Source organism: Cebidichthys violaceus, unplaced genomic scaffold (genome assembly GCF_023349555.1).
Source record: "Cebidichthys violaceus isolate CVI_PGR_0920_01 unplaced genomic scaffold, fCebVio1.0.p SCAF_8, whole genome shotgun sequence".
Classification (NCBI taxonomy): Eukaryota; Metazoa; Chordata; class Actinopteri; order Perciformes; family Stichaeidae; genus Cebidichthys; species Cebidichthys violaceus.
Window position 1 is genome coordinate 15,731,493 of NW_027176964.1, and position 26,910 is coordinate 15,758,402.

Genomic DNA, 26,910 nt, shown 5'->3' on the forward strand with positions numbered 1-26,910 from the left:
TAGCAAGGGAAACACACTAGACAATCTGGCAGAGAACTGAGGGAAATGGGCCGGTACATATACACTGAGGGGCTGATTGCTGATGAGGAGCAGGTGAGTATGGAGGTGGGGCAGGCCAGGTGAAATGAAATCAGCAATTAGTGCAGAGCGGGGGGGGGGGAGTGGCAGATTCTGAAATGACATGAGAGTTAGTGTGGCAAAACAGGAGACAGACAAATGAAAAACTAAAGCCTGGCTGAAGTTGTGACAGAACCCCCCCTTCTAGGGACGGCTCCTGACGTCCCACCGGGCTGGTCAGGATGGTCCCTATGGAAAGCTGAGATGAGGTCAGGGTCCAAGATGTTACGAGCTGGAACCCATGAGCGCTCCTCAGGGCCATAACCCTCCCAATCGACCAGGTATTGAAAACCCCTTCCCCGCGGTCGTGACTTGATGAGACGATGGACAGAGTAAGCAGGACCCCCGTCAATGAGCCGGGGGGGTGGCGGGGGTCTGGAGGAGGGCTGGAGCTGGCTCTCCTTTACGGGTTTGATCTTGGAGACATGAAAGGTGGGATGAATTCTCATGGAGCGAGGAAGGCGGAGACGGACTGCAGCAGGGTTGATGACCTTGGTGATGGAGAACGGGCCCACAAACCTTGGGGCCAACTTCCTAGACTCTACCCGGAGTGGGAGGTCATGTGTGGACAGCCAAACCTTCTGACCAGGAGTGTAGCAGGGTGCAGGGATCCGACGGCGGTTGGCATTTCTCTGGTACCGGTTGGACGAACGCAGGAGAGCAGAACGGGCCCGCCACCAGGTGCGCCGACAGCGCTGGATGAACGCCTGGACAGATGGGACCCTGGCCTCTCGCTCCTGCTCCGGGAACAGTGGAGGTTGATATCCCCGAGAGCACTGGAAAGGAGAAAGCCCTGTTGCTGAGCTTGGAAGCGTATTGTGAGCATACTCCACCCACAGAAGCTGTTTGGACCAGGAGGTCGGTGTCTGGGATGCAATGCAACGCAAGGCAGTCTCCATTTCCTGGTTCATCCGTTCCGTCTGTCCGTTGGATTGAGGATGGAACCCAGAGGATAGGCTGACCGTGGCCCCCAACAGCTGGCAAAACTCTGTCCAGAAACGAGAAGTGAACTGTGGCCCCCGGTCTGAGACAATATCACAGGGGAGGCCGTGCAGACGGAAAACATGATGTAACATAAGTTCAGCTGTTTCTTTGGCAGATGGCAATTTAGGCAATGGAACAAACTGAGCAGACTTAGAAAATCTGTCCACAATAGTCAGAATGGTGGTGTTACCCTCTGAGGGAGGCAGTCCGGTGACAAAGTCAAGTGAGACATGGGACCATGGACGATGAGGAATAGGCAGTGGCTGAAGAAGACCAGAAGGGGCATGGCGAGCAGTCTTGTGCTGAGCACAAATCTGGCAAGCGGCGATAAACTCCTTGGTGTCCTCTTCAATGGAAGCCCACCAGAAACGTTGCTTTAGCAGAGCTAGGGTGCGCCTAACCCCTGGGTGACAGGCAAGGCGAGAAGAATGTCCCCACTGGAGGACCTGAGAGCGGAGACTCACAGGCACATACAGACGATCATCAGGGCAGGCACTGGGAGCCGGGTGGTCGGCCTGGGACCGTTTTACCTTGTCCACAATGTCCCAGGTAACTGCGCCGATGACCACCTTAGTGGGGAGGATACTCTCAGGCTGTGTGGGACAGTTGTCTGACTGGAACTGACGGGACAGGGCATCTGGTTTGACGTTCCTTGTACCTGGGCGATAAGACAGGGTAAAATCAAAACGATTAAAGAATAATGCCCATCTGGCCTGACGGGAGTTCAACCGTTTGGCTGACCGGATGTACTCCAAGTTTTTGTGGTCTGTCCACACCACAAACGGATGCTTTGCCCCCTCCAACCAGTGCCTCCACTCCTCGAGAGCCAGTTTGACAGCCAGTAACTCCCGGTTTCCGACGTCATAATTCCTTTCTGCTGGGGACAACTTGCGGGAGAAAAAAGCACATGGGTGTAACTTTTGGTCCTCAGCTGACCGCTGAGACAGGACTGCCCCCACCCCGGAGTCTGACGCATCCACTTCCACAACAAACTGGTGTTCAGGATCTGGAAAGATGAGAATGGGAGCAGAAGAGAACCGTGATTTTAACTCCTTGAACCTCCTTTCTGCAGCAGGGGACCATTGGAAGGCTATCTTCTGGGAGGTGAGGGCTGTCAGGGGAGCTGCCACAGAACTATAGTTGCGAATAAACCTACGATAGAAATTGGCAAACCCAAGGAACTGTTGAAGCTTCTTCCGAGTGGTGGGAACCGGCCAATCCGCCACTGCTTTAACCTTGGTGGGATCCATATGAATGCGTCCAACTGAAATGATGTATCCCAGGAACGACACCTCAGTGGCATGGAACTCAGACTTCTCCACTTTCACAAACAGCTGGTTCTCTAGGAGTCTCTGGAGAACACTGCGGACATGCTGCACATGTTCCCGTTCAGTCTTTGAAAAGATGAGGATATCGTCAAGATATACAAACACAAACACATTGAGAAAATCCCGGAGCACATCGTTGACTAAGGCTTGGAATATTGCAGGAGCATTAGTGAGTCCGAAAGGCATAACCAGGTACTCATAGTGGCCTCTAGGGGTGTTGAACGCCGTCTTCCACTCATCCCCCTCCCGGATGCGAACAAGGTGATAGGCATTCCTGAGATCAAGCTTGGTAAACACAGAAGACCCTTGTAACAGTTCAAATGCAGAAGAGATGAGTGGGAGGGGGTACCGGTTTTTAATGGTGACATCATTCAGACCGCGGTAATCGATGCAGGGTCGGAGGGATTTGTCCTTCTTATCCACAAAGAAAAATCCGGCTCCAGCAGGGGATGAAGAGGGACGGATGATGCCTGCTGCCAGTGAGTTGTTAATGTAGTCGTCCATGGCCTTGGTTTCAGGGGCTGACAGAGAAAAGAGTCTCCCCCTTGGCGGTGATGAGCCAGGGAGGAGGTCAATGGCACAATCGTACGGGCGGTGTGGGGGAAGCGATGTGGCCCGTACTTTGTTGAACACCTCCCTTAAGTCATAGTACTCGGATGGGACACCTGAGAGATCTGGGAGCTCATTAGAGGAAGAGGTGTTGAAGGCAGGTAGCAAAGCAGATTTCAGACAGACCGCATGACAATGTTCACTCCATTGTAGAATGGAACCAGTCCCCCAGTCAATATGTGGATTATGTTTTATTAACCAAGGAAACCCCAGGATGATTGGGTGCTGAGGAGTATTTATCAGGTGAAAGGTAAGTGATTCAGTGTGGTTACCCGATATGCCCAGATGAAGAGGAACAGTGCGGTGGGTTACTGTGCAGAGGAGGCGCCCATCCAGAGCAGTCGCCTTGATAGGCTCGACCAAGGGTTCCTGGTTAATACCCAGTTGCATGGCAAGACCACGATCCAGAAGGTTGGCATCGGCCCCGGACTCAATGAGGACAGAGACAGCATGTGATTGTCCATTACAGTTGAGCTGGGCGTGAAGTAGTGGACGAGAGGGCATTTCAGAGTTCATGATATGGCTCACCAGCGCCCTCTGGATTCCTGGTGAGCCCTGTCTTTTACTGGACAGGAAGACACATAATGACCTCCCTGCCCACAGTACATGCAGCAGTTCTCTCTTTGGCGCCGCTGTCGTTCAGCCGCTGACAGCCTGGTCCGGCCAAGTTGCATGGGTTCAACCGGGTCTCCAGAGGCACCGGCAGGAGGAGAAAACATTGAAGTGGGAGGCGACGATGGAGGACGTGGAAGGCTCCGGGGAGTACTGATCAGCGCTCTCTCTCGTCTCCTTTCTTGGAGACGCTCGTCAATGCGGATGGCCGTGGCGACGAGCGTGTCCAAATCAGTCGGAGGATCCCGAGCCGCCAGCTCATCCTTGATGCCATCAGAAAGGCCGTTGTAGAAAGCGTCAGTCAGGGAGGAAGCGTTCCAGTCACTCTCCGCAGCAAGTGTCCGGAACTCAATGGAATAATCAGTCACTCTCCGGTTCCCCTGAACCAGGTTTAACAGTCCACGAGCAGCCTCTCGACCAGGGGTAGCATGATCGAACACCTTCCGAAGACCCTCAGAGAAGGCAGTCACAGAAGAACAGAAAGCCGACTGCTTCTCCCACTCAGCGGTGCCCCAGTCCCGAGCCCGCCCAGTAAGCTGGGTGATCATGAAAGCCACTCTTGACCTCTCAGTGGGATATGCGAGAGGCTGAAGTTCAAAAGTCAATTTACACAAAGTCAGAAAAGAGCGGCAGGTACCTGGAGCTCCAGAAAAGCGCTCCAGAGCACTTAGGCGGGGTTCTGGACCCGGAACAGTGGGAACAGAAGGACTGGTGGGTGGTGAAACCGCTGGCGTTTGTCTGGGTTGTATGAGCTGCTGAAGCTGATTGCTCAGAGCCTCCAAATGTTGGTTGTGGCGTGCAGAAGTCTCCTGGAGAGCCGTCGCCATAGCGGTGAATTGCTTCTCATGATGGTGTAGGGCGGCAGCTTGTGCTGCCATTTCCTGCCTTATTTTCTCCATGTCGGCTGGGTTCATTTTTGGCCAGATTGTACTGTCAGGTATCACAAAACGACAGACAAGAACCCAATAGCACGACACAGAAAACAGTTCAGGTGTAGAAACCGGGTTTAATAACCAGCAGATGTCAAACCAGGTAGTAATCCGCGTGGCAAACAAATCCAGTGGGAGCAGGCAAAAGGGAAGGTCCAAAGTCCAAAAAGGCAGGTCAATACACGAATAATCAGGATCAGAATCGGAATGACAGGTTGCTGGATAGCAAGGGAAACACACTAGACAATCTGGCAGAGAACTGAGGGAAATGGGCCGGTACATATACACTGAGGGGCTGATTGCTGATGAGGAGCAGGTGAGTATGGAGGTGGGGCAGGCCAGGTGAAATGAAATCAGCAATTAGTGCAGAGCGGGGGGGGGGGAGTGGCAGATTCTGAAATGACATGAGAGTTAGTGTGGCAAAACAGGAGACAGACAAATGAAAAACTAAAGCCTGGCTGAAGTTGTGACACAGTCAATAATTGTGATGAGGGTTGTCTGTGTTCACTTATGTTTGTGGATTGTCTTAGATCATAGAAATAGCATGTTTGAATTTAGAAAACTTGGAACAAAAATGGTGTCAGTCAAAATTAAGATAAGATTTAAAAGCAGACATTTATTTGCCTACAAAGACAGTTACATGAATGTAATTATCAACATGGTAATTATAAAAAAAAAGTAAAGAATTAAGAGGGAATTTCAAGTGAACGTTAAGTTGAGACATTTTTGCTGCAGTTCCACTTTCAGCCTGTAGAGAGCGAGTCCTCAGACACAACCCCTCATCCACATCCTGCTCACTTTATTATACCGTTTTTTAATTAACCACCCAATAGCAAATACGGAGTTTTTGACATTTTCTTTTCTTCACCTCTCAGAAATGTCATGTCAAGAGGAGACAAAGGAATCTTCTCTGTGGGCTCAGTCATGTTGGCGTGTCACGCTCCATGACAGACGCTGCGCGTGCTTGGCAGTTTCTGTGTCACGGTCTCAAAATAGCAATGATTGTAATCAGTGTGCGAACAAATAATCTCCAGTGTTGGTGTTCTGCTGTTAGATCGTGTTGCTGCTCACCATGGAGAAGAGGAATGGGATTTTTCCATTCGATCTTGGATTATTGCAGAAAATAAACTCTAAACACACTAGTTTATTATACTCGCGTGCTTTGATCAGCAAGATCATCTTCACAAATGAACCCCACTCTCGTGACTTTTGAAGTGTGACTGCGATCTAAAAAGCTATTGTTATGCTAATGAACTGCACTGGTCGCGTTGGTGTTATGATGTGTTGTAGTCTCATTCAGCCCCTTGTTAGCGACTGCCTTTTTTTTAAAGACGCGTAAAAGCCTCAACATTCCAAAGAGCGGTATTTACTGACGCATTTTATCAATTTGATCAAAAACTCATTAAAAAAAACCCTAATATCTTTCAGACAAGAGAACCGGATTCTAGGACTCATTGCTGCAGCACTTTATCATAAGATGATGATACATTAATAACAATGTTCTACACACTTAGGGACTAATATAGACTTTTTTTTGTGTGTGTGGAAATTGAGTTTATTTGCATGAACATCAATGGAAAGGGAGAGGTTGTGTCCTCTGCTGCTGAAGACTCTTTCTCTTTCTGTTTCCGGGCACATTTTTTTTCTGGTCACTGATTACACAACGATGTTACAGGGCTTGAGTTAAGAGATGTCATTGCTATGAATCGAGGTCATTGTTAGGGAGGCGGTTGTTTAAAGTCTTCTTTTAAGATTTAAGGCCCTAAACACTTGGTTTTGAATCTTCTTTCAGCTCACTGTTTTGGTTCACTCTCACTGCCCTCTTGTAATGCTTGTCCACAGCTTGACTGCTGTTTTCAGCAAAAAGAAGAAGAACCTGCTCAGCAGCAAACAGCAGACAAAGTCAGCGTCAAGCTGCTGAACGTGGCGAAGCATTTAGCAGCTGAAGAACCGGTCAAGTGAGAAATGTTGCTTTTGATGTAATCTGTCCAATGTTGCGAGCACCACAAACAAAACTCAATTTCCATCAGACAAAGATCTCCAAACCTGCATGTGCAAAGAATACTAAAACTGTCTGCATGCACACTGGAGGTATGCGAGATGTGTTATTAACTCATTGTGATCCAGATCCACTTCTCTGCACGTTCAAACCTTTCCTCAATTGCAAGCAATGGCTGCAGAAGGTGTGAAATCGATGTAAAACGTTTTTTTTACAGCCGTATTTTAAACGGTTGCGCGTAATAAAACAGTCTAATCGTTGTGAAAATAACTTTTCTCCCGTGTTGACTCTGCGATATTGATACCTTCGGTTTCCTCCGCTCTCTTTCTGTCCCGTGCTTGTGGTGCGTGATAATCAATGTTGAGCATGTCCTCTCCTCCAGTGTTCCACATGACCCTGTGAGCTGGTCTTTTCATAAAAGCCCTCTGGCCAGAGACGAGGAGACACATTCAGAAGACGTCCACACACTTGACCACGCGCTGCATTCCCCCCCCCCCGATCCACCTGCCTTCAGTATGGACCCGAGATTCCTGCTAGTCGCTTCGGCTCTGCTCCTCGGGGCCACGCTCACCATCTCACTGGCTGACAGAACCTCACAGTGCAAAGTCAAATGGTAATGTTCATTTATTAGTACTTATAGATTTGCTTGTGTTGAATCAGTCTGTGTGTGAGTGTTCTGTGGCTGCCTTTGGGGAATCTTAAAGTTAATTTTATGTATTTTATTTCTATTTCATGTGATAAAAAAAATACTCTGTCTGTATATATAATATTTGTATTTTTAGTTATATTTAGTAATTGTGGATTTTTGTACTTTTTTACTGTTTATTTCTTGTTTATAATACTTGCTGCTCTTGTTTTTGTTTTTTTTACCATCTACCTTGTTTGCACTGCTCACTTTGCTGCTGTGATCCTGTAAATGTCCCCACTGCGGGACTAATAAAGGATTATCAAATCTTATCTTATCTTATCTTATTAACGGCCAATGCTGCAGCCAGTTAATGTTCACAGAGCAGACGTTGCATCCTGTGACCGAGCAGAGATGGATAATGCTTTATGATGGTGTCTGGGTTGCGTGAAACCTACGGGGCTAAAGGGTCAAACGCGTGTTAGACAAGGTGCTTGTGAATTCAAAGCCTCATTTCTCTCATGTTATCTTGGATATGGGGAGACCACAGGACTCACAAGACACTCATTAGTCATGTTTGGGCCCAGAAATAGAAAGATTTAATGATCAACAGCATCTAAAGTTGATCTTTTATTGATTTTTCTGATGTTTTGAACAATACATGAGTCTTTAAGTTATGCCAGTAATAAACATAACGATCACTGTTCTGCTCTGCAGGTTGTTTGGCATCTCGTGCGAAGATGTCACTGGAAAGATCGTGAACCAGATTAAAGCCTGGCAGATCAGGCAAAGCTGTCTCTATGCAGGAGAGAGGTGCTCCTACGAGGTTGGAAACATCTCAGTCAACTCATTCATTGTTAAAGTGTAATACGTTCATTCTTTTTTTTTTTTTTGTGCGAAAATAATCCACATTTCCAGCAATAATTTAAATGAGAATCAGATGCAGGAAGCCAGCTGATTGACAGAGATAATGTACATTGTCCTTAATTAATTTTTTTTTAAATAGACCATAATGCATTTATTCACTTGTTTGCAACTAAATTCTAATCAAATATCTATCTATGTATGCTGTCATGGTGTGCTCCCTAGTGCCGGTGAAGTGGATGCTATATGATAAGTACCCGATGCACAGTGTCGGACGTTTCCTTGACTTGAGTGAATTTGCTCTGCAGCTTGTGTCGATGGTTCCTTACCTGATCAAAGCCACGCACACGTCTCCGGCAACCAGAAAAGCCAACGACCTCCAGTTTCTTCTAGAGCAGTCCACCGTTTGCAAAGTGACTGTAAGTGCTTTTTTTTTTTTTTTTTTACTAATTAGACAGATGCAGCTCATACAAAACGTAAACTGTGTCTTTAATTAAAAGCTACTTAATTCAAAAGCTTTGTTCAAGACCACAGGACTTGATTGATTAATTCAAGTGAGATGTAATCATCATACAGGTTTTGATCCAGTATGGTGCATTAACACGTTTGGAAATTTAACTTAGAGCAAGTGTGATGACATCTTGAAACACCATCATAAACCTGGAAATGTGGATTATTTTCACAAAAATAATGTATGTATTATACTTCAACAATAGTCAGACATGAGATATCGGAGGTCTGCAGAGCAGAACAGTGATCGTTATGTTTATTACTGGCATAACTTAAAGGCTCGTGCATCGTTCAAAACATCAGAAAAATCAATAAAAGATCAATTTTAGATGCTGTTGATCATTAAAGCTTTCTATTTTTGGGCCCAAACATGACTAATGAGTGTCTTGTGAGTCCTGTGGTCTCCCCATATCCAAGATAACATGAGAGAAATGAGGCTTTGAATTCACAAGCACCTTGTCTAACACGCGATTGACCCTTTAGCCCCGTAGGTTTCACGCAACCCAGACACCATCATAAAGCATTATCCATCTCTGCTCGGTCACAGGATGCAACGTCTGCTCTGTGAACATTAACTGGCTGCAGCATTGGACGTTAATAATCACATGAAACAGAAACAAATGTGACACAGTGAGAGGAGATGTTATTTTTCTGACTTTAAAGCTACTGAAAAGAAAATGAAGTTGAAAAGCGTTCAGAAGTTGATCAGCTTCGGTCACTCACCGTTTCCCTCCTGATGTTTCTGATGTGCAGGGAGAGGCAGTGTCTGAGTTCTCCAAAGATCCAGTTGATAACAGCACAAACTACTGCAGCCTCCAGAACCTGATGGACGGTAAATATTTCATCCGGCACCACGAGATTGTTCATTCATTAAACTACGTCAATGTTTTACTCCATGATAATGAACACCTGTGTGCTTTCCTCCGGTCAGGAAGTGACCTGATCAGTGCTGAGGGATACAAACAGTTCAGCAACAAGTGGATCTGTCCCGGGTTCGATACCGCCAACTGCACCTTACTTTAGACGGAGATCTCCTAACGTCACTTCGTGTGTGGAATAATAAGGCTTCAGAGAAAACTGGTTCCTGCAGGATTTTCGAACAGCTGATGCTCCTGAACTGTGTTTGAATATTTTATGAACGATGATGATTTTACAATAAATGAATTGAATCAGAACAAAGTACAACCCAATAATAGGATGAAAGTGTGATGTGTGATTGAATTCAGTCCCGCGTATTTTTTTTATTTGTCTTCCAATCTGGTTGACTAAGAATACAAATATATACAATAAATATATATATACGTATATATATATATATATATATACATATATATACAATAAATATATATATACGTATATATGTATATATATACGTATATATATATATATATTTATTGTATATATATATATACAATAAATATATATACATATATAAATATATATATATACGTATATATATATATATATATTTATATATGTATATATATATTTATTGTATATATATATACAATAAATATATATATACATATATAAATATATATATATATATATATATATATATATATATAGGTGTATATATATATTATAAAGCTGTAAAGAAATTACAGTTTTTTTGTGTGAATGTGAACAGTGACTTTTTGGAACATGATACTTAAAATAATTAAATAATAGGACGCATTAAAACATATGCAGTTTAATCACAAGGCAATATGAACAGATACATTCAAGACAAACTAAATGTCTAAAACTATAAGTGTTACAGTTTATAAGAGAACAAGTAGAGATCGTCAAAGTCAACGCTCCATGCTGCATCTTATAAATGGTACCAAACGTCATCATTTGTTGTCGGGACCTACACTCCCAGTCCAACCTGCGCCACCTAGTGGCAAGAAAAGAAACCGCAGCAGCACGATGTGCTCCACCTCTTGCTGCTTTCCTGCCCCCTCTTAGTCAATTATTCAACAAATTGGTCATTTTCATCTCAGTCGACAAATATTTCTTTAGTCGATTCGTTTCGTGCTGAATGACTTATTTCCAAAAATAAGTGGTGCTTTTGTGTGATTTTGTTCTGGAGAAGCTCCGTTTTACAGATATGTTGATTAAATCAATGAATCGGTTCGTTCAACTAAGTGTTTCTTTGGTCGAGGACAGTCCTACTTTTCTCTCCAGGCTCAGATTGGCACATCTGAGAATAAGGAAACAGCTCCCCGTTGTGGAGAGGCTGAAGCCTGCTGATGGTGAGTTAGTGAGCGTTGTGAGTGGGCTACCACCCGGTTACAGGAGCGTTTTCTTCTTCCATAAACTTGCTCCGAAACAACGTCGTGAGAACGTAGCGCGTACCGAAGATCAGTCAGATAATGCAGTGGAAGGTCTTCAGGTCGTGTGTTGTTGTTTGGTGAAAACCTTCATTAAATTGGTCAGAATACATTTTTGACTGAAATACACTGTTATTCTTAACTAAACTAAAGGACTTAACTTAAACTGTTTCATAGTGAAGCTGCTCAGGAACTAATCCCAGAATATTGGTTGTAATTGACAATTGTATGGTGTTTGCATTTGCAGTCATTCACATACAAACTCTAAAAACATATCTGGACATATTTAATCCATAGTTTGATGAACTCCTCATAGAAGATATTCCTTGATCTCTGTAGAAAGAGAAGAAAAGAAAGCAATCGTTTGCAGTTTTGTCAAGTGCCCGCTCCTTCGTGGTGAGTCATTTGAGATGTCAGGCCTTTTTTTAAAAAACTTTGACCTGGGAGAAGCAATCCTCACAAAAAGTTGCGAGCCTGCGCCCCGTCACTCCGTCCACGCGAGGCCTTTTGCCTTTCTGCGTTCGTGAGAGGAATGAACGTTGACACGTGGGCAAGACTGGAGGCCTCCGGGGCAGAAAGCTGGCCGATGAGCGATGGATCGTCTGCGGCTCACTGCGTTTTACCGTCGGCTTGCGCTTCTGTCTCGGCGTCGAATTCGGTCAGACAGCAGTAGAGCATCATCTGGGCAGATCTGGTGGCAAAGTCTGGGGGAGGGAAAAGAGGTGGGAGGAAGGAAGACGTGGAAGCGGAGAGGTCAGTAACAGCCGACTCTCGTAATACAATATGATTAATGCTGTATTTTGTGTAGTGATATCAAATCACGTGAGACATGTCGGTGAAGGGTGTGTGCGTGTGATTAATAATCTCAGGCCTCATGCACAGGAAATGTCTTCCTTTTTGTCACCTCCTCTTCACACGTTTGAAACACGGCTCAACAAAAAAAACAAAAAACACACACATTCTGCTGCACAAACATTACATTTTCTGCACACGGACATTTGAGCTTACCGTTCAACTTGCGTATGAATTTGGGCCTCCTCTCATCAGGCAGGTAAATGGCCACATAGTAGACGGGCACCCCAGACAGTGCAATGACAATTCCTATGAGGGAATTGATGGTGTCTCCGTACAGAGGAACGATGACTAAGAACAGGCTACACAGACAGTAGACGATGGGGAAGAACAAAGACAACTGTGGAGAGACAAAGACACAGCTCGGCTTAGTTTGTCAACTGATATCTGAGCAGCTACATGCAGAGTGAATATTCAAGCCAAATACGTAAACTATGGAGACTATCAGTGCTTCACATTGTGTTTATAAGAGTAGGCAGAACAATGACAGACCCACTAAACTCTCTACTCAGTGACTTAGTCACACTTTTTTGTTCATTTAGTTTTGGACTGTAACAAGCTAAGTCAGCAGAAGAGGATAAAGAAAAAGGCTTCAGGCACTCAGGATGGTGAATATACACGTTAATGTCTTAATACTTATACTGCAAATATTATATTTCTCTTTCTATTCTTGTTTAACTCTTGTTCTAATTATTATTATTTTTTTTTTTTTGCACAGCCTGAAGAGTTTGCCACTGCATGAGAATGTAACAATTCTTCTTTGTCACCAAAATGGAACTGCAGATGTATAAACAAGTGATAAATATGGGGTTTGAAATGAAATGATTACAGAAATGATCACTTCCGACCATAACTATAGTTTAAATATGATTACACAGGACCTGTAGCATTGTGTATGTACAGTAGGCACATATATACACTATGCGCCACATTCATTTAGTTGTATTCAGCATGATCTGAACAGTGAATAAAGCAGCACCTTCACAGGCCTGTGTCTGTCTGGCTGAGTGACGCGCAGGTAGATGAGGCCGGCCACAGACAGACCCACGTAGAGCCAGTAACTGAAGCTGAAGTAGTTGATGAGCTGGAACACGTCTTCTACACACAGGAAGATCAGACCCATTAACCCCTGCAGAGCACAAATGAATATATTCATGTTCCGAGTCTGTTTGTCCTTTGAAGTGACATGTACGTGTGTACGCGGCAGAGGAATCTGAATAATAAGATGAGCGGTTCTCACGTTGAACAGCAGTGCGGGTATGGGTGTGTAGCGCTGCAGGTGAATCAGACTCAGACTGTTGGGGAGGTGGCCCTCTCTGGCGCCGACAAAAAACAACCTGCGTCATCGACAAAGACGGGAAGGTTACTGTCAAAACACTCATCGCGATAGGAGCCTAAAGTCAGACTTCCTGGTTACCGTGAGGCAGAAATGATAGAAGCGTTGAGTCCTCCGTAGCAGGACATGGCCACTGAAACAGGGATGATCCACTTGAACGGCCCGAGGACTGCATTTCCAAATGTCTGCGGGGTCAGATTGACATGGTTCACTCGAGTCAGAGTGCAACACGTTCCTGGGTCAACAATTTCAGGACTATATTTAGCGGCGGAGTGAAATAATCTCTCTCAGGGGACAGTATCTTACCACAGCAACTGCGTCGCTGGCCAGCAGAGACGTCATGTCCAAAACCACATAGTAGGCCACGTTGGTCAGCAGGTAGATGATAGTCACGATGGGCATGGAAATGGCAATGGCTAGGGGAAGATTCCTAGAACAACAACAACACACCGAGAGCGTTCTGTGACTCACTGCAAAGCTTGCAGTCAACAGATTACAGGGGATTCATGTAAAGACATTGTTTTACTCAAGTTGCAATTTCAACCTCTGCAGCCCATTTTCCTTTGTTTTCGGTTCATTTTACAGGTAACTAGGATGTCCATTGGTTACAATGTGATCCCAGCCCAAATTCACCTACAAAAACAAAAAAGGATGAACATCCAATAAACTGGAGAAGTGTATCCGGCTCTGTGCAAAATGTCTTGTTAAAGTAATCTGAAAAGACAGCGTTAACCTGCAATAAGTCATATTTTGGCCACTTGGGGGCAGCAGAAATAAGCTGTAAACACAAAACTGACATATCTAGTTGCATGTCCAGCTATCGAGCAACATTAGCATTGATTTAGTCCTGTTTGTGCAACAAATGACAACTCAAAGTCAAGTATTCACTCTCTATTAGCTGTGTGTTTGGTCGCCACCGCTTAAGATGCTAACTGCCTCCGCTAAGTTCACCAGCTAGCTGCTACATTTGTCTATCTAACGTTTAGTGTTGGGCAGGAAGTGTACAGTTGTTATTTTACTAAGTTACTAAGTAACTGTAGAGTCAAGATAATCATCACTACGAGCAATGCTTTTAACATATAGTAGTCATTATAACCACTGTAAATACGAAAAATATTGATTGTACCAGCTTTAAATAAAGCAAACAAATGTCCGACTGGGTAGCATCAAAAAACGTTCAGTTCTAATTTATCGAATAGTTTTTAGAATTATTCCGACTGGCTCGTTTTCACCAGCTGTATCACCCTACTCAACCTAGTCAGAGACTAGAGGCCGTCAAACATGGGTCTCTTTGTATGCCTGTGTTTGTACATGTGTTACCTCTCTGGATTCTGAATCTCCTCAGTGACAAAGTTGAGCGTATCCCAGCCGGAGTAGGAGAACAGAGCTGAGTAGAGGGCCAAAGCGATGGCTCCGGGATCTGTGGAGGAGCCCTCGAACGGACTGTCAAAGCTCTTTGTTTCTCCTGCAACAAAGATACAGTGAATCAAAAGTGTAAAAGCACATATTTACCTCGTTTCCACCGATGCATTTTTACTCCGATGATAATCTTACCGGTTGCTATTTTGATTAGTCCTACAATGATGATGAGGCAGAGTGACATGAGTTTGGCGTAAGTGAAAATGTCCTGGACCAGTGTCCCCCACTTCACACAGGCACAGTTAATGAAGATGAGCATACCTGGACAAACCAGAAGAACACGGCAATGAATGACCCTTTATCTCCCATGATTGAGAAGTTCACTTATACAAACAAGGCCCAATACAGTTTTGGGTACAACTTCTGCTTTCAAAGATGAATCGTTCAGGAGACAATAGTCAACCATGTTTGTCTGTCTGTGAAACTCGATCTGTATCGACTTGAATGTCAAAAGCTGTACAGCTAATAGAAGCACGCTGTATCGCTCAGCCGTGTGCCAGAAGTTGTGGAACATCTCCTCTGTGTCACGTAGGCCAAAGTCTGCATGAGGGTCCAGAAACAAGAAACTCACTTCTTAGTAAGTCGGCTCTTGGCATCGCTGCTCTGTCACCTAAATGGCACTTCTGCTTACTGCATTCTTCACAGCACAAAGCCAGGCCTGTAAACCACACTGGTCCGCGGTCTAACTATAGCTGGTGCCAGTTCCACACAGGGTTACTGGGTTTCATACTGGGATGAATGTGCCTAAACATGTACCAGGCTCATGTCATGTCATGGGCAAAAACGAAAGCTGTTTAAAACTTGATAATATTATCTAAACTGACATTCACGTTCATTGTCATTATTTTGAAGGAAGACTTGACTATCACAAAGAAGGCTAGATGTTTCACTAAAATCCTTTAATTAAAAATAAGAAACATGATCTTTGTTTTTTGTTTACCAGTTTTTTAAGTTGTTTTTTTTGACTCAAAGACATATATATATATATATATATATATATATATATATATATATATATATATATATATTGTGTTTCATGTAAAGCCACCATGTGTTTCACCAGTGTGAAGGAAGAAGTTGGGTTTGCATTAGCAGTAATTTCTCACAGCTCTGATAGGGTGTTAGCAGAGTGAGGCTGAGCTCAATTAGATTCCATTTTAAAGAGTAAGTGTTTTGTTTCAGCGCTTGATCTGAGTCAGTCAACACAGGAACTAGGGTGAGGCTAAAGTGTATAAAGTGTACTAGACACTAGAAGGCGGTATTGGGAGTTTTTCCTCCCTGTATTTTGCACAGACTTTTACGTTTCCTTGCAATCTCTTTCTGGACAGTGAACCGTAGACCTACACAGGAGTGTTTCTTACAGAGGCAGGCTGCAGCGATAAGCCGGACAGCGTCGTATGGCGGCTGGCAGGTGGGGTAGAAAGCCTCCACCAGGTAGTTGGCGAAGGTCAAGGAAATCACAGCCTGGCTGGCCGGCTCAATCAGCAGGATGGACGTCCACAGGCGGATAAAAGCAAGGAAGCCGCCGAACGACTCCAGGATGTAGGCGTAGCTGGCTCCAGACATGGGGATGGTGGTGCCGAGCTCCGCGTAGCACAAAGCCCCGAACACTGAGAAGATGCCTCCCATCGCCCAAATCAGCAAAGACAGCCCGTAAGAGCAACTGTGCATGAGTACACCCTTCGGTGAGACGAAGATGCCAGAGCCGATCATGTTCCCGACAATCAGGCAGATCCCGTTCGGAAGGGAGATTTCCCTCCTCAACTGCATTTTCTCTTCTTTCCCATTGTTCTGGGCCTTTAGGTCCTCGTCAGACGGAGTCCGTGAACTTGGGCATATTGTCTGCGACATGTCCTCCATCTTCTGCCTCAGATCCTCCATAACTCCGGCGCTGGTATGGAGATGAAAGGGCTGGAATTAAAGGGGATTATTCCAGTTTGACAGACAAAACAAACTGTTCTTCCATATAAATATCACATGATTTTCTTTCAAATGTACACGTTTTAATGTCTAACTATACTTCTCAAGCCTGAATAGGTCCACGATACAAGAAAAGGTCACGCCAAATCTCCCAGTAACGATCTCTCACACACAAACATTTTCGCCCACAGTCCACTCTTTAGACAGGAACAAAACACACTCAAGGTTGTAAGTTAGGACACAAAAAGGCCGATGTGTCAAAAGGACTAAAAGTGAGCTTACTTTGTTTGCTTGCTTATAGAAGGTCAACAGGTGTGTTACGTGTCGAGTCTCCTCAGACCGGTGCTGCTCCTCTGAACCAGGCGGTGAGACATTGGTGAGATAACATCTGAGAGGCAGCAACAGGACGGTCGATGTTGTAATCCCTGGAGCTCCAGCACAACCGCGACGGCTGTTTTTTTCCAGCACCAACCGAACTGCGCCCACATGTTCCCTCCTGTGCTATTTTCAGAGGAGCAGACCTCGTCCCCGGCCCCTGGCAGCTATAGGACGGAGGTAGCCAAAGCGTTACTGGGTCAACGCACCGGGTAGATTGTATGATACAGAACACATTGCGATAAAATGCGCTGTCATTAAAGAATAACTAATGCACTGTGACTGTCTCAACAGCTGCTTTTAAAAAAAAAAAAAAAAAAAAAAAATGATATTGCGCAACAAGTACAGGGACACATAAACAGCCTGAAGAGATTATAGGAAGCAAGATGACCAACAAAACAACAACACACAACATGGGTTCAAAGTGAAAGGCATGGGGTCAAAAACTATAGGTAGAGGCAGGGATAATATCACACACACACACACACACACACACACACATGTAAAATCCTTCACCCCTCCTCCATGCATACAGGAGCAAGACACCAAAACTAAAATAGACACCAACGGTAATTATGTGCCTTTTGTCGTCATTTTTTACAACACACAGCGGCCTTTTTGAGGTTGCTTTGTGAGTCTCTTCGTGGTCACCACGCGTCTCTTTCAGTGACCTCTAGCAGGCGCATCGACCCCTGACGTCGTGGGCTCCTGGGCCTGTCCTGGTCGGACGCTTCAGTAATCTATGGCTATACATAAACCCCCCCCCCCCCCCCCCCCCCCCCCCACCCCCCCTTGGTTCTTCTAATAGCAGCGCTATATAGATGGTAACATTAGATGAGCCAACTGTAAAAATAGAGAAAACCTTCCCGTTGAATTAATGTTACATAAAAAAAGAAAGAAAATCAAACAAAAAAAAGAAGAAGACAGCAAGCAGAAGTAAAAACAGAGAATCCATTTTAATGAAGAGTTTTGATACAATATATGAAAAATCCTAGTTTGAAAGCACAGCTACAGATCAACTGCACATTCTGTAACATTATATTCTTGTTTGATCTGATAATGACATGGGCACTAAATTATACACATACATATACATACATACATATATATATATACATACACATATATATATATATATATATATATACATATATATATATATATATACATACATATATATATATATATATATATGTATGTATATATATATATATATATACATATATATATGTGTGTATTTTGCAGAAGGCGATTCTACGAATTACAAATCATCATTTGACGAAAATAATGCATGAGTTTTAAACAAGTGCTCACAAATGAAAACATATATATAAAAGAGATGAAACTATCCTTTACAGTACAAAATATGTTACAGCATTTTAAGATATCAAATTTGTAGTATTTCTACTCGTGTGTAAAAGGCTTTTGCACGTTGCCAAAAGCAGAATATGAGGCACATGTGAGGCCCGACGTGATGGAAACGTATCGGCCTTCCTGTTGTCTTTTAAACGATATAATATAATTGTGTGCGATTTCATTAAACTATTTTGATAATCGATTCATCTGTAGCTAACGTGAGTGAAGACAAGAGGGAAAATCTGAAGATATCGGGCTTCGGAAAACTATAAAACGATTAATCGAGAAAATAATTGTTAAATGAATCGATAGTAAATGTTATAGTCCTATTAAATACACAGATATATAAACATGGCAATGAGGAAGACTGAAGGTTCAAACTGCCCATTTTTAAATGGGCTGTTTTAAAAATAAATATGACTCGAGTATATTTCTAAAAAAATGCACATCTAACCTATATAACCTCTTGGCACAGAAACCCTTATTTGACCATTTCTTACATCTTACATTTACAGTTGCGTTGTAATCTTTGAAGTGGGCACTCGGGCCATGAACAGAAACCAATATTTGTCTGTTTCTTCCCGTTTTAACTTAATTTATATACAGATTTACAGATATAATAAGTACGAGGGCACTTCGGCCATGCGCTGTATTTATTAGTTTTAAAAGTATTGATTTAATTGAAATTAAATTCAGGAGCAGAAATGCTTTCGTTAAAGTGGGAACACAAATAAAGTGTTTGTTCTGTTGGTTATTTTGACATACAATGAATTCGCTATGACACATGGGCTTTCCTGGTATAGAAACACAGACTTTCCTGCATTATAACTGGTTGAAAACGATGTGTGACTCCTTGTATTTCTCTGTGTACCCACCACAATCAAGAGAGTTTGGTCCACCCCCGCAGTAAAGGTTGAAACAAAGAAGAAGTGGAAGAAGAAGCAGGTCTGATCTTCTCTGTTCATTTGTTGCAGTTCTTCTGCAGAGCGGCTCAGCAGGATCAACAGCTGATACACTTTAACTCTGAGTCCAGATGAGCCTGAAGTGAACATTATTAAGAATACTGAGAGGTGAGGCCACTACTGAGAAGACCAAAAGAAATCAGATCACTTTGGTCCACTTTTACCACACACACACACACACACACACACACACACACACACACACACACACACACACACACACACACACACACACACACACACACACACACACACACACACACACACCTCTCATTCCGAATGTTATATTACAATCTTAACTTCCTCTTCACTCCACGTCTCAGCAAATAACTTAGCTCAGCAATAAAAAAAAAAAAAAAAAAAAAAGGCAGGGACACAAAACTCATGACTCATTCCAACACTTCAGTTACGTAAAGCTGTTGACTGCGTTTGTCACCGACTGAATGTAGGCCCTGTGCTTCAATACAAACCCACTGAGGGCCACATACAGGAGGGTGAACATCATATCAGGACAGTTCACCAATGACTACAGGATACTGTAAGATTAGGATTGCTTTAATAGGAGTAAACCTTATTGTTGGAGGTTTTCCAGCATGATAACAGTTCTTCTGTCTCTCTCACACACACACACACACACACACACACACACACACACACACACACACACACACACACACACACACCTCATTAACATTGTGAAATAAAAATCACTGATTCCTTCAAAATCGTTTGATTCGGATTGCTCAGAATCAAACATTTGATTTCCTGTGGATGTACTTCAAAAAGGGGAGGAGCTTAGTTTGGTACATGTGACTCTTTTTGCTCACCCAGCCTTCAGTTCCTCTTTGAGGGTGAGACTGACAGGAACCGTGGTGACCATCTTACCGAAAACGGTGGCAGTAAGAGTTATGCGTAGTGTAAAGATGGCACAGTCTATAATCTGGATTGTTTGGCGGTGACTGCTGCTACACGTTCCTGGGCATATGGTAGAACATGGTCAGCGGCGGTGCGCTGGCAGAGAGGGTCGGGGAGCCGATTTCAGGCGGGTATGGCTTCAGGCCCGTTTGCTTGTTGTCGCGCAGCTTGCGGACGACAATGTGGCAGAAGTCTTCACAGTGTCGATGACAGTTGTCCAGGAGCTGGCGGACCTTGGCGGTGCGCGTGGTCTGGGTCACCACCAGCTCGTAATCCTCCCGCATCAGCATTTTTTGGGACAGCAGGGCGTCCAAGCACTGGTTCAGACAGGCCTCCGTCATCTGGGAGACGATCTCCTCGCGGCGCGTCGCGATCCACTGGCCGATCGGGCCTTCCGAGGGAGGGGAGTGCCGCAATGGAGGAGAGTATTCTGCTGCAAGTGGGGAGAGAGGAGCGATTCGGATTCTGGTTCTAAGTAATATTCAAATTTCCAGAACTGTATCGTCATTATCAGCCACTTCAAACATGGTGCTTTAACTGGCGTACCTTGTTGCTGAGGCTGAAGCTTGAGGTTCTCCAGCTGCGTCTCATACTCGGTGGCAGGCAGGCCCGGCTTGATGGGTATGTTCAAATCATTCATGTCGCCGTTCGGTTTGTTGGCCGTCCTTGACGGGTCCATCAGAGACTGAGGAGGCTCCAGTGTGGGAGCTAAAAACGACGACGGAAGCCCCTCTGCGTCAGAAAGAGTCGAAGAGGAGGATTATACAGCACCCAGATATTTACATAACACCTGTGAGCTTTTTCCCTTTGTTTCATAGCCACCCAGGAAATGAGGACATAAAATGCCAGTGCTGTTGTAAATACCTGTTGCAGCATTGCAGCTGCTGCTCAGGGGGCATGGTAGAGATATATCTGTGTCCTGGGAGGAACAAGAGCCTGAGCCTGAGGTGGAGCTCTCCTGCGGCACAACAAACAATCACCCTTTTAGAGCACATCTACGCTCACATCGTGCACCTATTCAACAATATATGCAACTGATAATATCACGACAGCCATCCATCAATCAGGAACTTTTAGCGACAAAGGGAGGCGTGTGTGTGTGTGTGTGGAGGCGGTTCGTATTGTGCTACTTAAGGCCATATTATTAAGACTTTTTCTTGGTGTTTCAGCTACTGACCGGCCAGGGGCTGGGCCTGACCTTCAGCACGTTCAGGGATCCATCCTCACTGCTCTTCTCGCTCACTGACGGGGCCGAACAACAGCTGGAACTCTGCATCCTCTGCGGAGGAACGAGGGAGAAGTGAGTCACGCTGACAAGAGACGAACAGCGGGAAACAATCAATTGTGTTCAATCAAATAGGCCAAAGTCAAATGAATCAAATCTGCTATTAACCCGAATAAGACACCTTATTTACCAGCGAGCATAAATGGCTATAAACTGTGTCAGACAGCTCATGGAGTAGAAGTGCTTTCATTCATCCGACCACAAATACATAATCACTTCACTAGTTCCTGGTGGAAGATTTGCTGCCTTTCATTTAATGCATATCTGGAAATATAAAATAAAGTAAAGTAGAGGGCCAACGTCCGTACTTTGAATTCATTTTGATCTCAGCTACACACTAAAGTTCTGCTTCGCTCTCAGAGTTACGCACAGCTACAGTGTCGACTGTACAGATGAAGATCAAACTGCTTCCTGGAACAGTGAGTTGGTTCAATAGCAAAGTCAAGCAACTGACAGGTAATCAATTCAAACCTTAATAATTTACAGCTTGTGTTCATTAACCAAGAAAAAAACACTAAAGAGTTTATCAATATATATATATATAAAACTTCACTTTCGGCTCTGGTAACTTTCTTGTTGTTTCTGTATTAATGAATTTATACAACTGTGAGAAATGGCCAACCACCAACTCTCTCTCCCTTTACTTCGTCTCTAAAACACTTAAGGCGGGTTCACGCCTAACCTGGTTGGTTCGGTTGAACACACTACAGTACGGTTCATTTGGTCTGACGCCAAAGCTGTCAATCAAAGCGTCGTGCGGAACAAACAAACAAACCGAGACTCTTGAAAAGGTGGTTCGTTTGTAAAAAGTCAAAGTAAACACAACTAAAAAAAACGTCTAATTTTTTCCTCTTGGTTCGTACGAAATGAACTGAACTACAGGTGTGGAAGGTATTCTTTAAAAAAAAGAAAAAGAACTGTGAGAAGACTAACCTTTGACCTCTTGATCTCCAGCACCGCCTCCAGGAAGTCAATTTCGTCAAACTTCCTCACCATGGGCTCTAGTTCAATCAGACACTCTGAAATGGCAACAAAAAAAAACGGGTTTGTTGTCACAGTAGATCATCTAGTCAACAGCGCAGAACAAAACTATTAGAACTGGTTTCACTGCCAGCTATGCGTCTTGTTACTTGTCCATGTTTACTGGTGATTTTAGTGCACATTTGGGTTGTTACTGGTACATTTATGAACAGATGAACGAATGTGTGTGTGTGTGTGTGTGTGTGTGTGTGTGTGTGTGTGTGTGTGTGTGTGTGTGTGTCAGTGTGTCATAAGAAGCATTCAGTTTTGGGAACGTGATGACAATGACTCAGTGAAGACGGCAAAATAATGTGACAGGAAGCTAATTCTTAGTCACTGCTTTGTGAGGGTACAATATCGCACCGACAAGCAGGATTTGTTATTCCAAGCTGTAAAACGGGTTCAACTGGTTGAACAGAGTGCAAACCTGTGGGAGGGTGGGATTTTTTTTTTTAACTCCTGCCAGAAAGGAATTTCTGCAAATCGTCTGTCTGCGTTTGCGTGAGCTTACTGAGGAAGGACGGTCGTTCGTCGGGGTTGGTGGTCCAGCCGCTGGTCATTAAACTGATGAGGGTTTCTCTGCTGGGGATGTCAGGAGGCAGACTGTCCAGACTTGTGTCAGGACGCGTCCCACGAAGCACACTGAACATGATCTGCATTGGGTTGGTCACCTCTGAGCGCACAAAACACAGGTCAGCGATTAGTCTGGTGGCAGCGTGAAGAGCAACTGAACAGAATGAGTGAGTTGCATTAAACTTGGATATAAATTTAAAAGAAAAACAGTAGATCATTAAAAAAAAAAAAAAAAAAAAATGTGTTACCTTCAAATGGAATCTGCCTGGATAGCACCTCCCACATAATGATGGCATAGCTTCAATGTAAACATGCGGGAGAAAATCAGTGACGGGAAATGAAGAGTTACATCATCACTCTCTTCGACTGGTATTCCCCTTCAGAGTGAGGGGACTTCACGCCAAGCTGCTCAGAGAAGCCGCTTTGAGGAAGAACAATTTACCTGTTGCAACAATCGAAACCCGTTGCTCAAACAATAGTTTGGGTTCTTTAATGTGGGATTGTCTAAGCTACTTAACCATGACCGTGTCTTACTCCACAGCAGACGGTGGTCTGCAGTTTGGAGAAAGAGACGGATACTTTGTTTGTTTTTTTAAAAAAGTGTGTCAAATTGACCAAAGTCTCACAATATCACAAACTAACCGATGGAGGTCGCCGTGTTTTTTTTAAGGGAAAATTGTGCAACGAAGTCATCGAGACTTCATCCAATTTAAAATCCAGCCCAATAACTTGACCCCTGGACTAATTGAACATAAAACATATTTAGATGGAACTCATGTTGTCGATACTGAAACATACCCAGATTTAAAAAAAGGACAAAGTACTTGTTTGTTGTCTATTGTCCAACTGATTTCTACTGACTGGTTATTGAGGTTTCCCCTCTCACCTGTACATGTCGTGCTTCACGTCGGCCCGGCGGCTCTTGGACGGTTCGTACTTCTCAGGCGGCATGTAGATCACCGTGCCCCCCATCTCCGTGGGCTTGGACCCCGAGCCTTTACTGACGGACAGCTGCCGCCACTTTGAAAGGCCAAAGTCAGCGATCTGGGCCGAGTGAGAGCAGAACTTCAGCATTCGTTTATAATTATTGGATAAATGTGGTTTTACTGGATCGCTTTTTCTGAAAAAAAAAAGGTAAGTGGACTAAAATTCAAAGAAATACTAATTAACACTGAAACGTACAGATATTGTCATGTGATTCTTGTTTTTACTTTTGTGCTCTACTGTATGGTTTCTAACATGGGACTTTACTGAACATAGACACACACAGACAACCACACTCAAGTGACGCCTCAGCTCAAATGTGTGTTTTCGTCACACATCCAGTCCATACCACACATACCTTAACGTGGAATTCTCCATCCAACAGAATGTTCTGTGTCTTTAGGTCATGATGCAACAGGGGGGGGGTCATGTTGTGGAGGAAGTTAACCCCTAAGGCAATCTCATAGAGGATCCTCAGCCGCAAGGGCCAGGCGAGCTCGGGGTACAAGTCCTTCTGTAGGAAGAGACAACAGACTTTTTAAATGCGAGCGCGTCGCAGGGAGACCGACGACAAAAACAGACGAGAGCACAAACCCGAGAGGAGAGAAACGTTGCTACGCCAAGACGAGAAGGAATTTCCCCAAAAACTATATTCGTCCGCCCTCGTTTCTGAGTTTCATCACAAAACTGTGAACACATCCAAGTTCCACTTTTGCTTGCTGAGCCACAGGCATGAATGACTGACATAACATGCGTACACATGACGAGTGATGCATAAATGAGACGGAGCAGCTTACCAAAAAAACCACAAAGACACTCTTTCACTTTAGCTATGTTGGAAACAAAAGCACCGTGGAAACCTTAGGTGACTGTGTCATTTGGTTGAATACAGAACACTTATTTTTTGTATTTTAGTTACCTATTAACTCTCATTTCCTGAGCGAAAGAGGAAAAGAATGTAAATGCCACATAGCGGAGGACAGCTGCTGTTTTATTAATCTTTAATCCTTATTGATTCTGTAAGATTGAGCCATCGATTATAACCGCGGGACCGGAGCAGTTCTTAGATTTCTGAAAATACATGATGACGTATAGCTATACCTCGTGGAGCAACAGGTCCAGAGAGCCGTTGCTCATGAACTCGGTGATTATGCAGAAGAACTCCGGCTCGTTGCAGATGCCAAAGATTTGGATTATGTAGTTGAACCTGGCTTTGTGGAGCACCTCGGCCTCCTTAAGCAGGCAGTTCCTCTCTCTGAAACACAGCCGGGTGATACAAAGTCAGTCTTTATTCTCACAAAACAAAAAGCCAAAAAAACAGTGATGACATTTTGGGTGTTGTCGGCATACACAGAATTACAAGGCAGCATGCCAAAGGAATGAATCCTGGAAGCTGATTGTCACCAGGGCTGAGCGATTTATACAGTAGTTTGAAACATTATCACAATATTAACAAGGGTACTTTAGGATATTATTGATATACAATATATTGTGAAATGTCAAATCAGGTGTTTAATGATTAATGCACCTTTGTCCCACTTTTAAAGAATCCTTACAAAACATGGTATGTTATTAATTTGTGTTTGGATAAATCGAAACAACGTCTGTGACACAAGCCTAACATTTGACTAAAAACTGAAACTAACTGAAGACTTGATGCTCTTGAATAACACAACGAAAGCCTAAATAGTTAGTTGTCACACGAGATACCTTTCTCCTACGGGACAGTCGAGTTTGAGGCACTTGATGGCCACGGTGGTCCTCCAGTCCGAGTGCTGCGCCTTGAACACGGTGCCGAAGCCCCCTCTGCTCAGGTAGTACAGGTCCGTCAGCTTCTGGTACGGGATCACCGGCAACGTGCTGGTCAGACTGCCGATGTTCACACAGCCCGTAGCCGCGCACGGCTCCATGGCAGTGTGCGGGCCTTTCACGCGAAGTCTCTCTGAGGAGTTCTCCTCAACTAGGTCAGCAGCTGGAAGCAGAACTAAACCTTTATGGTAAGCGCGACGAGGAAGAGCTCTTCCATCCACACGCATGCCAGAACGTCGCTGACTGCTAGCAAAGCTAAGCTAACGTTGATGAACGGATACCGATAAACGGTTCACCCGTTTGCTGAAGCAAAAAACAAAAACGCAGAGCACCCTAAATCGGCTAGACTCCAATGTACGCGCTTTAAAGTGTCCGTTTATTCGTGTTATGCGGCCAAGACTGCCTCCAACCAGCCGTCAAAGAGGAACAACAACAGCGAGCTGCTCAGCGCCGCTGTCAACCCAGGTGGTTTTGTTGTTGCTAATGACGACACACTTCCGGGTTTTTCTGCGATGCGTTCAGGGTCATCGTGACGTTTCGTGAGAGTGACAGAAGTTGATCTGGATTTTATTGTATTGTTTGACAGGCCTTTGACCACACACACTTTACAAAAGGGAAGTATAGATAGGAGCAAGCCCACATATGATCACGAGTTTAAAGGTTAGTAACTAATTGTCACGTTCAAACCTCAAATACAGATTTTTGTTTCACTTTCACTGGACTAAATTCCTCATCTGTGCTTAAACCCAACTGTTCATGTCGGGTTTTTTTTTTTTTTTAACATGCTGGAATTTCCCAAACGTGGGGCTTTCCTGCGAGGGCAATACGTCTCACATCTCAACAAAAAAAAACTAGAGAGAAAGACAATTTATAACACAAACACAAGTTAATAAATCCTCAAACGTCACATTTTTGTTGTGGTATAATATAGATACAATCTTATAATAATAATAATAAATCAAATACCGTTATATTAAATATATGTCACTAAGCACTGTTCACACTTCCCATAACAATCACCGTATTGTGTTATGAACTTAAAGTGTGTATCATTATTTACAATTCTATCATATACAAATATTTGATTATATTTCCAATCATAAACTTTCTGGATTGGGGAACTGGACACACTGGACTTGTCCCCCCTTGTAATCTGAAACCCCCGGGGGGGGGGGGGGGGGGGGGGGGGGGTGTGTCGACAAATCAGTGACC

At 44.0% G+C, this 26,910-nt stretch overlaps 3 protein-coding genes across 6 annotated transcripts; 1 reads left to right on the top strand and 2 right to left on the bottom strand.

The window, feature by feature from the left end:
• Positions 1-4,437: 4,437 nt before the first annotated feature.
• wu:fc46h12 (uncharacterized protein LOC568958 homolog) lies at positions 4,438-9,754 on the top strand. 2 transcript variants are annotated; one of them, XM_068738297.1, is made up of 7 exons: positions 4,438-4,895; positions 6,422-6,537; positions 6,961-7,191; positions 7,921-8,029; positions 8,376-8,486; positions 9,331-9,409; positions 9,509-9,754. In XM_068738297.1, exons 1-7 carry the CDS (start codon positions 4,848-4,850, stop codon positions 9,598-9,600), a joined length of 786 nt encoding a protein of 261 aa, XP_068594398.1. In that variant the 5' UTR covers positions 4,438-4,847; the 3' UTR covers positions 9,601-9,754. The 2 variants fall into 2 exon arrangements, with proteins under 2 accessions (XP_068594398.1, XP_068594399.1); XM_068738298.1 differs by lacking the exon at positions 6,422-6,537 and having other exon boundaries at positions 4,439-4,895.
• A 500-nt stretch (positions 9,755-10,254) lies between these two features.
• On the bottom strand, positions 10,255-17,050 carry LOC137892475 (Y+L amino acid transporter 2). 2 transcript variants are annotated; one of them, XM_068737633.1, is made up of 10 exons: positions 16,702-17,050; positions 15,861-16,390; positions 14,635-14,760; positions 14,401-14,545; positions 13,387-13,510; positions 13,162-13,265; positions 12,985-13,081; positions 12,724-12,873; positions 11,901-12,084; positions 10,255-11,596 (listed from the first exon to the last, which is right to left on the bottom strand). In XM_068737633.1, the coding sequence occupies exons 2-10, from the start codon at positions 16,378-16,380 to the stop codon at positions 11,502-11,504; spliced, it is 1,545 nt and encodes a 514-aa protein (XP_068593734.1). In that variant the 5' UTR covers positions 16,381-16,390; positions 16,702-17,050; the 3' UTR covers positions 10,255-11,501. The 2 variants fall into 2 exon arrangements, with proteins under 2 accessions (XP_068593734.1, XP_068593732.1); XM_068737631.1 differs by having other exon boundaries at positions 15,861-16,410.
• Positions 17,051-18,007: 957 nt separating this feature from the next.
• LOC137892474 (receptor-interacting serine/threonine-protein kinase 2-like) lies at positions 18,008-26,158 on the bottom strand. Of its 2 annotated transcripts, none has more exons than XM_068737630.1 (11): positions 25,600-26,158; positions 24,991-25,144; positions 24,248-24,403; positions 23,792-23,949; positions 23,154-23,203; positions 22,844-23,005; positions 22,246-22,331; positions 21,226-21,306; positions 20,892-20,985; positions 20,574-20,759; positions 18,008-20,460 (listed from the first exon to the last, which is right to left on the bottom strand). In XM_068737630.1, exons 1-11 carry the CDS (start codon positions 25,923-25,925, stop codon positions 20,078-20,080), a joined length of 1,836 nt encoding a protein of 611 aa, XP_068593731.1. In that variant the 5' UTR covers positions 25,926-26,158; the 3' UTR covers positions 18,008-20,077. The 2 variants fall into 2 exon arrangements, with proteins under 2 accessions (XP_068593731.1, XP_068593730.1); XM_068737629.1 differs by having other exon boundaries at positions 21,205-21,306.
• Positions 26,159-26,910: the final 752 nt, after the last annotated feature.